General features: G+C 35.2%; 1 protein-coding gene across 4 annotated transcripts in view; it reads right to left on the reverse strand.

The window, feature by feature from the left end:
* ANKRD17 (ankyrin repeat domain 17) overlaps positions 1–16,077 on the reverse strand; it is a 139,005-nt gene that overhangs the window by 69,170 nt on the left and 53,758 nt on the right. For all 4 annotated transcript variants that reach the window (XM_060691728.2, XM_060691727.2, XM_087892253.1 and 1 more), the window contains exons 4-5: positions 13,850–13,997; positions 4,768–4,915 (exon numbers count right to left, since the gene is read on the reverse strand). In XM_060691728.2, the coding sequence (XP_060547711.1) occupies positions 4,768–4,915; positions 13,850–13,997 (296 nt within the window). The remainder of the gene's footprint in view (positions 1–4,767; positions 4,916–13,849; positions 13,998–16,077) is intronic.

Genomic DNA, 16,077 nt, shown 5'->3' on the forward strand with positions numbered 1-16,077 from the left:
TATGTACCTGCCTCAGGAAATTGTCAAATGGAGTCCATTAAAATGAGCCAATGACATCATCCAGGGAGATTTTAGCAAGTGAACTGACTTAAATAACTACTATAAATATGGGCACTAGGTTTTCAGTGAACTTGAGGAATGAACTAAAGGAACTCCGAAGCTGCCCAAATTGTTTGATAAGTAAGAGTAGCATATAAATTTAATAAATAATTAAATATATATGTGTGTGTGTGCACATATATACACACACAAATACACACACACACACACACACACACACACACACACACACATACACATACCATATTTTTCGGAGTATAAGACACACCTTTTTCCCCCCTAAAAGGGGGAGAAAATTTAGGTGCATCTTATACACCAAATGTAGCCTCGCCCACCCACTGGCCCCCACCCTTTGGCCTCTGCCTCGCAGCACTTACCTCCTTGCAAGCAAACAGCAAGAAAAAGCAGCTCCTTTCAGCTTCAACATAGACTAATTAGTCCAAGTTGATTGGATCGGCCTCCCGACTCTCAGCTGATGTGCTCTCAGCTGTTTTGCACAGGGCTCTGCTGCTTGCTGCAAAGAGGTAAATTGCTGGAGCAGATTTTTTTCCCCCCTTGTGCTAATCAAGCTATTCTGAAAACGAAAATGAAAGTAAAGCAGGCTATTTGCTGCAATGAGGCAAAATTGCTCAGATGTAGAGGCAGAGGGAGATTTCTTTTTCTTCTTTTCCTCACCCAAAAAGGTAGGTGCATCTTATACTCCGGTGCGTTTTATACTCCAAAAAATATGGTATATATGTATGATTATTTATTTAATTTATATGTATGCACATACACATACACCTTACCTAAATAACCCTTTTCCATTTCATCATATCCTTTTTTAAATTATTTTAATTAACATTATTTGGCGACAATATTTTTAAAATGTTAATTGTTTTTAGAATTATCATTATTACCAATCTTGTCATAAAATTGCAGTAATAAAAGGTTTATCAAAAATCTTAAAATAAAAACATTAGCATTATTGTACTATACTCTTAAAGTCCAGGTTATGATGACATTATTATAAAATGGCACCCGTTTTATGCTGACAGTATCATAAAATGGTACTCATCACAGAGTATAATGAGACTGTACTGAACTTTTTAAAGCCCCACCCAGAAAAGCTATGTCAAGCTCACTGATGCATATGGGACATAAATGGATGTACACTGGGGAAGAGCAGTCTGCCAGGTATATACTGTATTTTTCAGTCCATAAGACACACTTTTTTCCTCCCAAAAGTGGGTGGAAATGTCTGTGCGTCTTATGGAATGAATATGGGTGACAGGCAGCAGCGGCAAATGGCAGAAGCAATCTCTGCTGCCTGGAACAGCTGATTGAAAGTATTCCGGGAGGCCGATCCAACCGCTGATCAGTTGCTCAGAGAACAAAGGCTCCAGCATTCCCCGGCAGAGGCAGCAGATACAAAGAGGAAGGCTGTTTGCTGCAAGGACGCTAGCCAGATGAATACCAGATGGACACTGGGAGGCAGATATTATTTTTCTTGTTTTCCTCCTCTAAACTTAGCTGCATCTTATGGTCAGGAGCATCTTATGCAGCGAAAAATATGGTAGTAGAGAACACTGTATACAAATGGTAATATAAATACTGTACTTTTCGGAGTATAAGATGCATCCCCCCCCCAAAATGGGTGAAAATTGTGGTGCATCTTATACATAAAATGTTGCTGAAGCCCCACCCACCCACTGGACCCCACCCTTCGGCTGTTTGTGGCCTCCGCACATCACATTTTGGCCTCCACACGCTCCATTTTAGACCTGTTCCAGGCTGTGGGGATTGCCACAGCACATCGCCACCAACTGCCACCTCCATGCATCATGTTTTTAGCCTCTGCGCGTCATGTTTTTGGCCTCCACACACCCATTTTTGGCCTCCATGCATCACATTTTCATCCAGTTCCAGGAGGTGCCGCTGCGATCCCTGCCTCCTGGAACCAGCTGAAAATGTGATGCACAGAGGCTGAAAATGTGACACAGGGGTCAAAAATGTGACGTGCAGAGGCAGTGATCGGCTGTGGCGATCTCCGCAGCCTGGAACAGCTAATTGGCGGTATTCTGGGAGGGCGATCCAACAGCCAATCAGCTGTTTGTGCTGAATCAGGCTGCGATAACGTGCTGAATCTGTCTAGGCTGTTGGCTATTTGCTGTTCACTGCAAGGATGCTAGCTAGATGAATACCAATGGATGCTGGTAGGGAGAGGCAGATTTTTTTTTTTTGTTTTCTTCCCCAAAAACTAATGTGCATCTTATACTCCAAAAAATATGGTGGTATGTAGTGTAAGAAAATAGACATAGAAAGAACTCGCACAGATATATTTGTATGTTTCACTTTTGTATCTTGAATATTTCTTTCAAAATAAAATATCTTCCCAATACTTATAGGGAGGTATAAATATCCAATTTTCTTTTGAGTTTGAGTCAATCAAACTGAGTAGAGTTTAAAAAAAACCCAAGATATACACATAAAAAAATATAATATCTGTGACAGTGTGGTCTGAAGAGCATCTAACTCAACTGGAGTGATCTTAAATCCTAAGATTTAATTCTAATTAAATTCTGGATGGAAACCACCACAATATCCTAAATTATATAGATTAGACTAGAAAGTAAAAAAAAAATGAGGAAAAAGACAACAGTAGATCATTTCTATACTGTTGCCAAGAAAACTACATTAACTATGTCCATGATGTCATGCCTTTTTTAAACTGATTCAGTGGAGAGCCTTTGAGCATGGTCAAAGAAACCCTGAATTAAGGTTCACCTGGACATATACTTCCTTGATAAATCACCTAATTGTTGCAGAAAAACTCTGCCATGAAAAACTAGCTTGAAACATTCAGAACATGTTTTAAACTTGCTATTTTTAAGCAGGTCTATTGCACCAATCTTGTAATGAGGTTTCATTTTTATTGCATACTTATTTCACTATTGGTGATTTCACTATGCCAGAAGATATTCTGAGCTCCCAGAGAAGTGGTGTAAATGTTTCAATAATTATAATAATATGGTTGCTGTTTCTGTAATTGTTTCCTCAGAGATTTAAAATACTGAGTCATGAGTACCAAACTTGCCAAGTACTGAAAACTGAACTCTTTTCAACTTTTAATTCAATTATTATGTGCATAAACAAGAAAGTGGCTAAAGCTGAGCTTGTTATTCTAGTTAAATAGTCTTCTAGAAGATCAATACATACTACAAATAGAGACAGGTGGAGAAAAACTGATGGCAATTGGCAATATTAATAAAGAAAGATAGGGTCATAGATGATATAAAAAGAAGCATAATGAAAAATACTAAGATGATTTCAGAAGACCATAGTACATGGGTGTCATACTCGCGGTATCACGTTGCCATCATGTGACATTTCGTGATGTTTTTTCTCTTGGTGAAGCTGGGGTGGGTGTGGCCTGTGTATGACACAGCCAGCCCACGGGTTGATACCTCTACCATAAAATATATACCCATAGCTTTTTAAAGGAAGGTTGACAGTACAATTAAGGTCAAAGCCAATGCCTGAGTGCTTCTAGTCCTTTCCCTCTTTGCTGCCTGTTGCCCTTGAGAATTGGTCAAAAAAAAAAAAGAAGAAGAAAAAGCGAAGAGTACAAAATTAAATATTTCTCTTTCAAGAAAATGAAGAAGATGGCAATGGCCCTCCCCAAAATCTGGAAGAATTGCTTAATTAAACAACTAGCCGTTATAGATTTATTGAAAAGGGGAATGCTAACTTAGTGGTTTCTTGATTCTGAATTATTACTCTCAAGATAACTGGAGAATAATCAGAGACCTTATCATGGATGGATGGATGGATGGATGGATGGACATCTTTTATTTTCTATCTGGGAAAGTACTGAACTTATGTTCTTTTCAATTAATAGGCCTGTGAGAAGTGACTTAAATTCACCTTCATGAAAAGCTTTATGCTAGGAGGTGACACAATTCTTTTTGGTGTCACCTCTAAAGGTGGAGGTGACACAAACCAATGTAGTTTCAAATTCAAGGATCAAATAATTAGGATCTAATCCCAAAATGGTTCTTTAAAGTGTCCATGAGTATATATAGCACCTGCCTGACTAAAGACAGTTGTCTTTTTCAAGGATGGTCCAGCAGCTGCAGCTGTACACCTCCCAAAACACAGCTGTTCTTAGGAGTTAGGAGCTGCTCCATCTGCATACCAACATCTCAATTTTTTAACTGAATCCAAAATACTACACAGAAACAATATTCTTTGTCAGATCACACAAATGTTCTAAATGTTAGCAAATTCTAACAGCCTATATTAAAAAAATATGAAACTCTTGGCAACATTTTAAAAAATCAGACAAAATCTTTATATAATGTTCACAAAGAAAACTTATTTAAGTGAATTATAAACTATCCTTGCTTAACTATATCAACATTTCAGAAGTATTCACTGCCCTACATGTTAATCTCTGCAAAAATTCATTATTTTTCCAAACCGGTATTTAATAAATCTGCATACAAATTCTTCGATATATTAAGAATGTAACAGAGTTCCAAGCTCTCTACATTCCCTCTACATCAGGGATGTCAAACTCATGTCATCACAGCGGCAACACGTGATGTAACAGGACTTTTCTCCCCCTCACTAAACTGGATGTGGGCGTGGCTAGCTCATGACACATCCGGTCCATGGACCGGGACTTTAGACAGCCCTACTCTACATCTTTATATTTATATTTACCTGTTGAAGATTGTGCATTGACATCAGCACCATGAGCTAGCAGCAACTTAACAATTTTGACATGGCCTCCATTAGCAGCAGCCATTAAAGGTGTTATATCTCCCTTGATACCTCTGTCTTCAACATTTGCATGCATTGCTAGGAGGACCTGTTGACATAGAAAACAAAAACTGATAATTAGTATGAAAAGAGAGCAAATCTGTTGTGTAGCTATGCAATCCTTGTTGCTTGCTCTGTCTTGTAACTTAAAATACTTCTAAGCATAATGTAGCAACATTATCATAATTATGATTGCATTTTTAATTATGGATTATTTAGCCAACATTACATAACCCAAAACATGTTCCAAGACAGTGAAAACTGCAAGTTTCGGGTTTTACTTCTTAGGTACAACAATACAAAACAAATAGAAATACTTTGTTTGAAAACAATATATGAAATCTTATTGTTTATTCCAAGATTTGATTAACTAACTCTTAACTGACTCATTTCTTTTTTATTTCTGCCAGGCAAAAATTCAGATTCTATTCAGAGTATGCCAGCTCTGCCTCTTTTATGTATGCATAAGGTGGGCCATTATAAGAGTAGAAAGGGAATTACTGTGTTTACTAGAAATGAAAAAAAATATTTTGTCCTTAAATACTGGTTAATAGGGAGAGGCGCACTACAAAATTGTTAAGCATAGGAAGTGCCTGAGAAATGCATAAGAAATTGGGAAAAGTATGCTAACCCTGTCTTTTCTTTATCAGCATCCACCACCATCCATCTCTGAAATGCAGTCTCTCCTTTATCCATGGAGGTTTTCTCTTTTTTTTGGAAAATCAGGATCCTCCATGGATAAAAAGAGAGCTCACTGGACAAACTCACCCTCTATACCAGGAGGAGACCAAGAAGAAATTTAAGTCATTAAGCTGACTGAACAGGACTAAGATTCCTAAGTTTACTGATATAGAAATTTCAGTGAGTCATACTACATGGTTTTAGTTCAAATGTCATTCATCAATCCATTCCCTTTCCATAAAGAGAAAAAAGTAAACTAGCTTAAACAACTACATCTCTAGCATAGCACTCAGCACTGAGAACAAGATATTGAATTGTTGTTTACAATAGAATATGCATACATTTATGCTTGCTATGCCACATTTCCGAAGTCTCTTATTTTACAGATAACATACATCAATAATCAATTACACTGTAGTAGATTGAAGGACAGGAGCTTAGACCAGCACAGCATCTGTTTCTTAGCCTGATCTATCAATATTATATGACAAAATCAGTTACATTAGTATTTTTGCAATACAAAAAGAAAATATTAGAATCTATCCTCTATCCTCCATAGATATATACATGCATTTGTTAAGGAATACATATCCAGGACTGGGTTCCAGATATAGATGTAAAACCTGGTGACAAGATAGGAAAGCTAGGGAGGCGGGGCCAGCTGTCAAGGAGGAAAGCTGTGGAAAGCAATGCTCCATTATAGAGAATTGCTTTTCCAGCGAATTCCAACTGATTGGCGGACTTTGTGGAGTCCCAGATCTCTTGGAGGGGGATTGAAAGAAAGAGGCGCTCTGTGGTGTAGCTCTCGGCGGCGGTCGAGAAAGCAAGTGGTAGAAAAGCCTTGGAGAAGTGGATCGGGGAAGGAGACGGCCTGTAATGGCGGCCTTAAGGAAGTGACAGCGGATGGCTGGACAACAGTAGCAGTGGAATAGCGAGACGACTGTGAGACTGACCTGGTTTAAAGTGATCTTGGCAACTTCGAAGGAGTGATCTTGGGTGAGAGATCTAGCCGGAAGATTTCTAAAGAGGTAGGAGAGCGAAAGAGGCCTCAGGAAGGAGGAGGGTGACTGGAGTTTCCTCCAAAAGATAGCAGTTTGGGCGTAAAAAGGATTTTGACAGATCGTATTAGGGGAAGGATCAAGGAGGTTTCTTTCTTTTTTTATTGCTTATAATTTGGAATCAAGAAATTCAATGGTGGTGACTGAGAGTAAAGTACTGACTAATTGAAGGATAATGACACTGTGAAGAGAGACTAAATGCTGAGTAATACAAAAGGAGGCAGGAGAGACATGCTAAGAAGGAACTAGAAAAACTTATAGAAGAGGAAAAGGTAATTGTAAAAAGGACTTGGAAAACTATACTCAAGAAAGCAGGAGGAAAACATGGGAAATAACTTGTTACAAATTAATTTACAAGTCACAGAGAGGTTGAATATAGTTGTGGATATGATTGTATTTATAGCTTTATAGTTTAGTATTTAAATATATAGAGGAAATTAGTTGGAAATTGTCTTTATTAGTATTCTTATTAATTATTGACATCATAGATATTATTAACGCCATAAATTATGACTTATACATTCTATTGTTAATGAATTTTTGATGCTGATTGATGCTTTGGACTGATAATTCTGAACTGTAGATTGATATAAATATTTAGAAACTATACGTTTTTGAGCTTAGTGTGTTAAGAGTGAGTACAATAGATATAAGAATAGGAAAATAGATTTGGTGATAAGTAGGAAAGGAAGAAATGAAGTGATATTTACGGTGTACTGGAGGGAAACAAGACGTCTATAAATAAGTGGAGAGGTTGGTTTCAATTGGTGGCAGAAATGATGAACATACCTAATTTAACGAGGTACAGAAAGAAGGCAAGTAGCCCAAGCTACGACAGAGGAACTGAGCCCAGCAGGGCAGAGATCGATAGAAGAAACGATGCAGAGGGAAAGATCAAATTCATTTAAGGATCTACAATTGATGTTGTAATCCATACAAGAAGTAATGCTGAAAAACCATGAAGATTTGAAAAGAGAGATAGGAGAAGTAAGGAGTGATACTGGTGAACTTAAAGAAAATATGAAATCGATAGATTGTAAATTTGAATGCTTTCAACAGCAAATTATGAAAAATGAGCAAAAACTACAAGAGATGGAAGAAAGGATGGGAAGGGGAAAAAAACGTGTGGATGAAATGAGTGGAAAATTAATGCAAGCCAATAAAGAACTTGAAATGATGGTTATCCAGTTAGAAACAGAAAAGCAGCCCACTACTTACAATTCCAGAATGTGAAAGAAGATAAAGGATCTACCAGAAATGATGGCAGATCTGTTGGTGGGAGCTCTAGAAATTGGCAAAGAGGAAATGGAGAACGAAATAGTTGAAATTTACCGAATCCACACCAATTATGCAAGGAGACATAATTTGCCTAAAGAAGTACATATTAGGTTTCTAAAGAAGTCGATTCATGATGAAATTTTACACAGAACAAGAGACGATCCGTTGGAGTATAGAGGGAGACAACTGGTGGTGCTTAAGCAAGTACCTAGGAGAGTGAGAGAGCTAAGACGACCCTATCAAATACTAACCTCTAAATTAACACAATTAAATATTAATTTTTGATGGCTGATACCAGAAGTGATCATGATAACAAAAAGATTTCGACTGGACATGATAGACAAAGCGGCAGAATTTTATAGGGAAAATGTTGGCAGTGATGATGAAGTAGAGGAAAGAGAATCAAGAGAAGAATGTGAACCAAGAGAACAGATACTAGAAGTGACAGAAGCCCAAATAAAAGAAAGAGGAAATGGGAAGGAAGGAAAAATAGATACAGACAAATATGATGAAGGCAAACACAAAGAATATAAAGAAGTTAGACAGATGAGGGCAACAAAATCCAGACAGAAGTAGAGATGCACAAGAAGAAATAACGCTTTTATCTTTAAATGTTAATGGCTTAAATGCTCCTACAAAGAGGAATTTTTTTTTTAACAAATTGAGTAAGATGCCTTTAGATATAATATAATATAACAGGAAACACACATAAAGAGGTCACATCAACATGTTCTAAAATGTTGTAAGATGGGGAATATATTTACAGCTCTATCTCAACAGAAATTGCGATATACATTAAGGAAAGAATTCCAGCCAACCAGATTTGTAAGGACCAGGAGGGTAGAATACTAATAATAGAGATAACTTTAAACAAAAAGAAAGTGAATTTGGTGGGATTATATGCACTGAATGATGGCCAAATAGTATTTTATAAGAAATTATATAATATGATTGGAGAATTAGAATATGATAATATCTGTATAGTTGGGGATTTCAATGCAATAGTAGATAGAGAATTAGATCATAAAAGTGTTAAAAGAAGGAAAACTATTAAAAGGATACTGCCCAACACGTTCTTTACAATTGTGGAGGAGTTGTGTATTAAAAATAGCTGGAGAGAAAGGAATGGGAAAGAAAAACAGTATACATATATTCGGGCAGACATAACACGTAGTCCAGGATTGATATGGCATGGGTATCAACAGAATTGGATTCAGAAATTGAGGAAATTAAAATTGACATAAATTCATGGGCAGACCATAACCCTATTGAAATAAAATGGAAAGTACAAAAGAAGATAAAGAGATGGACCTTAAAAAATGCAATCTTGAATCAAAATGAGTTAAAATTGAAAATGGACAAACAAATGTGCTTATTCTTCCAAGAAAATAAAAGGGAAGATACAAATAACTAAAATCTATGGGATACTGCAAAAGCATTCATGAGAGGAATTGCAATAGCTTATATGACCAAGCAAAATAAACAAAAAAGGCAAAGACAGGAAAGTTTAGAAGAGGAACTTAGTAGTTTGGAGAAGGATTTACAAAAGAAACCACAAAAACAAGAATTGAAACAACAAATAAATGTAACTAAACATAAATTAAATATTATTGAGAAGGAGACTTTGCCCAACAAAGACAAAGTAGCAAACAATTTTTTTTTGAAAATGTGAACAAGCTGGGGCGGTGGCTGGTGTATAGATTACAGAAACAGAGGGATACTAGATGAATTAATAAATTACACAATGATGAGGACAAATTAATATACTATAATGAAGGAAAGAGAAGTGTAGCCTATGAGTTTTTTAGAAATTTGTATGAAGACAAGGAAAAGATAGGTGGTAAGATTTGGCAATATCTTTAGAAAACAGGACTGCCTAAAGTATCGGTAGAACAAAAGGAGATGTACAGTATAACACCATTTGAATTATTGGACGCAGTTAAGAAACAAAAAGCTAATAAAACACCAGGCCCCAATGGATTGCTGTCAGATTTATAAAAATCATCAGGAGGTATTAAATTCAATATTATTAGAAATATATAATGAAGTTTTAAATGAAGCAAAGATCCCAGCATCATGGAAAGAAGCGACAATTACAATGGTCCCGGAGGAAAATTCTGACCTGATATTTATTAAAGAGTACAGACTGATATCCCTATTGAATTTTCATGACAATTATGGCCGAAAAATTTAAAAAATTATTAGAAAATTTTATCCATTCTGACCAAAATGGCTTTTTGCCCAGATGATATATAAGGAATAATATTAGGATTATATTAGACATCATAGAATATTATGAATTCATAATGAGAAACAGATGGTACTAATATTTGCTGATGCGCAGAATGCACAGATAATGTCAAATGGGGATTCGACCAGAAGCGTCGTGGCAAGACAGTCGGGGAATAGCGGGCTTGGGAAATCCCGGGCTGACAAGCCACTGCCGGAGTCTTTGGACTAGATCTGTCTTGTAGGGACAGAGAAGAAGGAGAGGCACCTCGGAAGACCAAGAGGAACAGGCAAATTCTCGAAGATCAGAGGAAACTCTTGGACTCGGCAATGGGGGTGGCAGCCACTGTGGCCGTCATTAAGCTGGGACAACCGAATCAAGTTTTAAGCAGGAGTGGTGATTTGAACGGAGTACTGATGCTGGGTGAGTAATTGCCAGCTCACAGGCAAAAAAGGAAGATTTTTAAATTTGTTAAAAGTGCCCCAACGGAATAATAGCGGCTAATGGGCTTGTGGGAAAGGAAGGAATAAGACTAAAGCTAAAGCGGAAGCTTAAAGTGACAAAATCAGAAAAGAAAATTGATTTTTGGACTAAAAAATGTGGAGAACTTTAAAAATTAGAAGAAATAAAAAACCATAATAGGTGTGAAGAGGATTGGAAAGAAACTAAAAAGATTTTTGTTGAACGTTGAAGAAAAAACAAAGAGGAACTTAAAACTAAAGCCCTGTAATACAAGTTTTTTATTTAAAAAGGGGAGGGGAGGGGAGGGGAGGGGAGGGGAGGAAAAATGGACTTTATAATTTGGATTGGACTTTAAATTGACTTGGGGAAATACAAAATAAAAAAGAAGAAGAGAAAAAATTAGTAAAGATTGGTAATGTGGATTGCAAACAAAATGGATACTATTTTAGGCTGTTGATTGGAATTGCGTATTGAAATTATACCACTATCTATTAGAACAAGACATGCTTGAAGAACAAGTAAAGGAGACTATGATAACCTGGAGTAAATGTTTTGGTCATAGTATTGATTTGGATAATTGGATGAATCCATGGGGGAAAAATATTGAAATTACATTGGCGACCTCACATAAAGAAAACCTGTATAAAATGTTTTATAGGTGGTACTTCCCACCCACAAGATTGGCAAAAATTAGTAAAAAATATTCTTCAAGATGTTGGAAATGTGAAGTCGTCCTAAGGTCCTATTACCATATGTGGTGGGCATGCTCAAAAGCAAAAAGTTTTTGGTATCAAATAAAAAGCTGGCTAGAAGAAATTTTAACAATTAAAATAGAAGTCAAATCAGAATTTTTCTTATTGGGAATGACAGACGGTAAATATAACCTACCTAATTTTATATATATTAACACCTGCAAGAATAAAGTATTTGTTGTACATGGGAAGCTTGGCAGTATCTCTGTAAACATGTTTTATGCTACCTAGAATTGCTTGCTTGTGCGAAAGGCAAGTTCTTAAATTGATTTAATAAATATATACGATTTTTAAACTTTATAAGCTTTGTTTCTGTCTTTTTGGGTCTTCTTTTTGAGTAAGTATGACAGCAAATTTCCATTTTATACGTAGGCTGCAGCAGATTGTTGTGGATATTACTCCTGAGGAAAGGAGACAGAAATATCTCCTCTCCCCCACAAGGTTTCTGAAAGTGCAAGGTTTTTTCCACTATTCACATTACCATATGTTTTTCTCAATTAAAGTTGATGTCGCAAATACAATCTGAAATTACATACTTATTGGATTACATAGATTAAAAAGACAGTACTCTGTAAAATGAATTATCACTATAATTAGAGTATCACCTTGGTGTAGCAAAAGCAAGGTGACTCCTTTTTAAAAAATAAAAATTTTATAAAAAATTATGATTCAAAATAGCCTTCACTAGAAATTTGCCTTCTGCATTAGCATCATGAGGGAAGAAAGTCAAATAACAATTTAATTAGAGATCTTAGTATCATAGTAAATATACTGTATGTGCAGAAGCTCAGTCACAATTTGTGACCTCAGGAGTCAAAGATGTTATTTAATTAGTCAAGTTACCCCATCTTTTTATGTATGTAAGCACTCAAGGGAACTAAAGGTATTTTTTTTAAAAAAAAATCCAGAATGTTGAAAACAAAATTTAAAATTAATACATGTAAGTAATTGACTTACAACCATTTCTATTAATACCCATTCAAGTTACAATGGCTTCATTCTTATAGTCTTTGCAGCATCCTGGAGTGCTGTGATCAAAATTTGGGTGCTTGGCAACCAGCATGTATTTATGATGATTAGAATGTCTCAGAATCACAGAATCATAATTTATGATTTTTCCAAGGGACTGCCAACAACCCAAATCAAAGGGAGAAGACAGATTTTATAATGACCCTGATAAAAAAAGATTATAAAAGTGGGTGCAACTCATTTCATTTGAAAGTCACGGACTACCTTTAATAAAAAAAACCTAAATTTCTGAACTCCATAAATTTTCTAATTGCAAATAAGTATGCTCTTAAAAGATTATTCTCTAATAAAGTTGTTGATCTTGTCAGTGCCACCAAACTCCAATGCAAAACTAAGTTGGGGCCCTACTGATCAGATGATTAGTTGCAACATCCAAGACAAACTGCAGCTTCCATGGGAATAACAAATGCAACATGCAATAATAATGCAAAGTCCTTCAAAATCTAGTTTATTTTGAATGAACATGTTCTGCTATATGCTACCACACTGCACTTATCAGCAGGAATCAATCAGGGAACTTTTATTTTTAGTTTTTGTTTAGCATTACATGCAAATTGGAACTTCCAGTTTATTATTAAAATACAAAACATTTAATTTCAAATCCTATTTATTCAAGCCCCATATGCTCTATTACTGAGACTTGAGGCTGGGAGAGATCAGGCCTGGAATGACTTAGAATCGACTATAGCTAATGACTAGTAGAGTTTGGTTAATGACAGCAATAGGGAGTACCTGGATTGCAGTTGCTACGTAATGTGCTTTACAACCACCTTGCTTCATGATGGAAATTCTGATTAGCAATGGAAATTCTGGCCCCAAATGTGATTGTAAGGACTATTGTAGATTAAATCTACATGTGTAGATGCACATGTGCATGTGCATCTTTTACCATAGAAAAAGGCTGAAAGCATATTCCCTGTTACTTGGACTTGTCTCAATAGATCCTTCTGGAATATAAAATCCAGACATTTCCAAGCTGACTTACTGAGAGTCAAGGGGTTGAAGTAATTGTTCAGAGTGTAAAGAAGATGTAGAAGCAAGTGATGTAGGAGCTATAAAATGCTTTATATCTATCACTATATAGAAACAACAGATGGTAGTTATACTTAGCTTCAGAATTCATGTCCATCTTCAGTTTAAAAAAAAAGTTTTATAGAAGTTGAGCTCCTGATAAGTGCTTTTATTTATTTGTATCACTTTTTCATGTTTAATGTGCATCTGCTGTATTGTACAATACAGCAATTTGGAATGGAGAGAAAATTACCTTTCCCCTTGATATCTTTAAAATCTCGTCTGGCTAATTTCCCTCTATCAAATTTCGCTACAGAAATTTGATAGAGGGCAGAGGATCTACCAAAGTCTCAACTTGAACCAGTCCACACGACAATGGATTTGATCCAAAGTAAATATTAACAAACTGAATTGTATGTCCTGTTCAGAATGTGTTATAAATAAAAGGTCTAGTTTCACTATTACAACATAGAAAGACACACCTGAGCAAGTTCATAATATCCAGCTGAACAGGCTAAACAAAGGAGACTTTCTCCTTCTTCAGTGTGCTCGTTCACACTCCGCCCTTCAATAAGCAACTTCCGCACAGCATTTACATCTCCTTCTGAACAAGCTTCAGCCAAACTGCGGCTACGGAGATACAGAGGAAGTTATTGTAGCATAAATACATTAATATTTCACAGATATCAGATTACCATAAAATGTAGACTTCAACATGTCATGAATATATAGTGAAACATATTATGATTACTGAAAATGAACAATTATGAAGCTGCAGTGTCAAAAAGTCCAAATTATAGCTCACCATTTATTAATTGGCTTCTTTTAGCATTGCTGTACTTATTTTTAAATATTCTGAGAATGAAATTTTACAAAGTAAACTATTTTGAGCACTTTGGAAGTGCTCTAATCTGAACAAAGCTACTACTTCAAGATCAACATGGTTCAATAATATGAAAAATAGCCCATTCTGTGCTTCAGGAGGATGTATAATTTTACATTTGAAAATATTTTCCATGCTCTATTCACCAATAATTCACAGGCACAAAGGAGTTATCTAAAAGTAATCTCTCCATCCTTCCAAATATCCTCTCAACTGGAAATTAAGTAATTCTTAATTTGTTATCTTTCCAAATTTAGAGAAATCTGTTTTAGATCATTATTTTTAAAAAAATTTAATGTAGGAGTTGTCAAATTTTGTAGTATGACCTTGTGTGACAATTTGTGCAACTTCTATGAATGAAACTAAAGTTTTCATTGAATTATAGCTGGTCAAAATATAAATTGACGTTAAATTATTAAGTTTTAATCTATATATTAAAGCTAGGGAATTATCTAACTTTGCAGTATCACAACTGCCTATTCCAGGCTTGTGCAGGCATAGCAAAGGGGAAAGTATTGAGAATGGATTTTGTAAACACTTCCATTTTGTCTATACAAACCTAACGATTTTTTAAAAGTCAGATGCCCCCAGTTGCTAGAGAACTCCAGGGGATCTTGATCTGCAGAACTCTTTGCAAATCATTTTAATATGTTAATAACTGCTACGCTATAATGTACTTTTTAATATATTGGTGGTGTCCCTGCATTTGATGTTTCTCCATTAATATATTTATCCAATGTTTTCACTTTCATTTTTTAAATTGTAATATTAAATTTGTGTACATTAACCTTCTTAGGAAAATTTATTTGAAAGATGGTGCATAGAGCTGTAGAATAAATCAAGTGACAAATAAACATCCTGGTCTTGATTTGTAGCCCTGATATTCCAATTTTTTTCATTAAAAAGCATCCAAATAATGTGAGTATTCAGAATATTTTTATGTAATGATTTTTTTGAGGAAGACAAACTTGTACAATTGCCAAAAGACAATATCTATGTGGTAATTCCCTGAAATAATCCTTTTCAACTGTAGCATTCTAATTATTGCATTTCCTAATTTTGGAGGTACATCAAACATCCTCAATAAGCTAGTTTTGAGGCTTAACATGAAAATGAGAAAATATGAGAGCTTGTGATGCAACAGCTTCTAACCAAAGTAGCAAATTATTATAAATCATATAAAGACCAATTAAGCAAAACTAACCCTTATGTAATATGAAATCAAAGACTTTATAATACTGTGATATCTGTCAAAATTTTACTGAACTATTTTACAGACATTTTAGTATATAGCATATTTAGTAGCTTTTAGTTTATAATGACAATTATAAACACGAAATATATGAAACAAATGTGAATTTAATTTTTTTCAAAACTAATGTGTTTATCTATTGGATTTATATATTTATAAAATTTATTGACTGCCCATCTTATCACAGCAGTAACACGATGTATAATTTCAGTAATATGAAATCTTGACTTATGTACTGATCATAAAATGATATTATATACAGGGAATCAAATAGGAAAAACCAAGATGAGCTCCGAAGACACATAAGTGAAATTTATGCATATTCCCAAAAATGGATGAAATAATGTTTGTCTCACCAATTCTTGAACAATACTGCTAATTATTCATAGTAATTCTGTCTGTACCTTTTGTATTTTATTTTATCATTCTTCTTTCTTCCAACCAGATCTATTTATATATTTATTAATGTAAACAAATGACCTGCAGCCAATCCACAAAATGTAGGCATGTTTATGTATTTAATGTGCCATTCAATTTACTTGTTCTTTAGAAAATCCTTGCTTTCCAATAGAGGT

This window comes from Pantherophis guttatus, chromosome 4 (genome assembly GCF_059756535.1).
Source record: "Pantherophis guttatus breed Tessera chromosome 4, ASM5975653v1, whole genome shotgun sequence".
NCBI classification, from domain to species: domain Eukaryota; kingdom Metazoa; phylum Chordata; class Lepidosauria; order Squamata; family Colubridae; genus Pantherophis; species Pantherophis guttatus.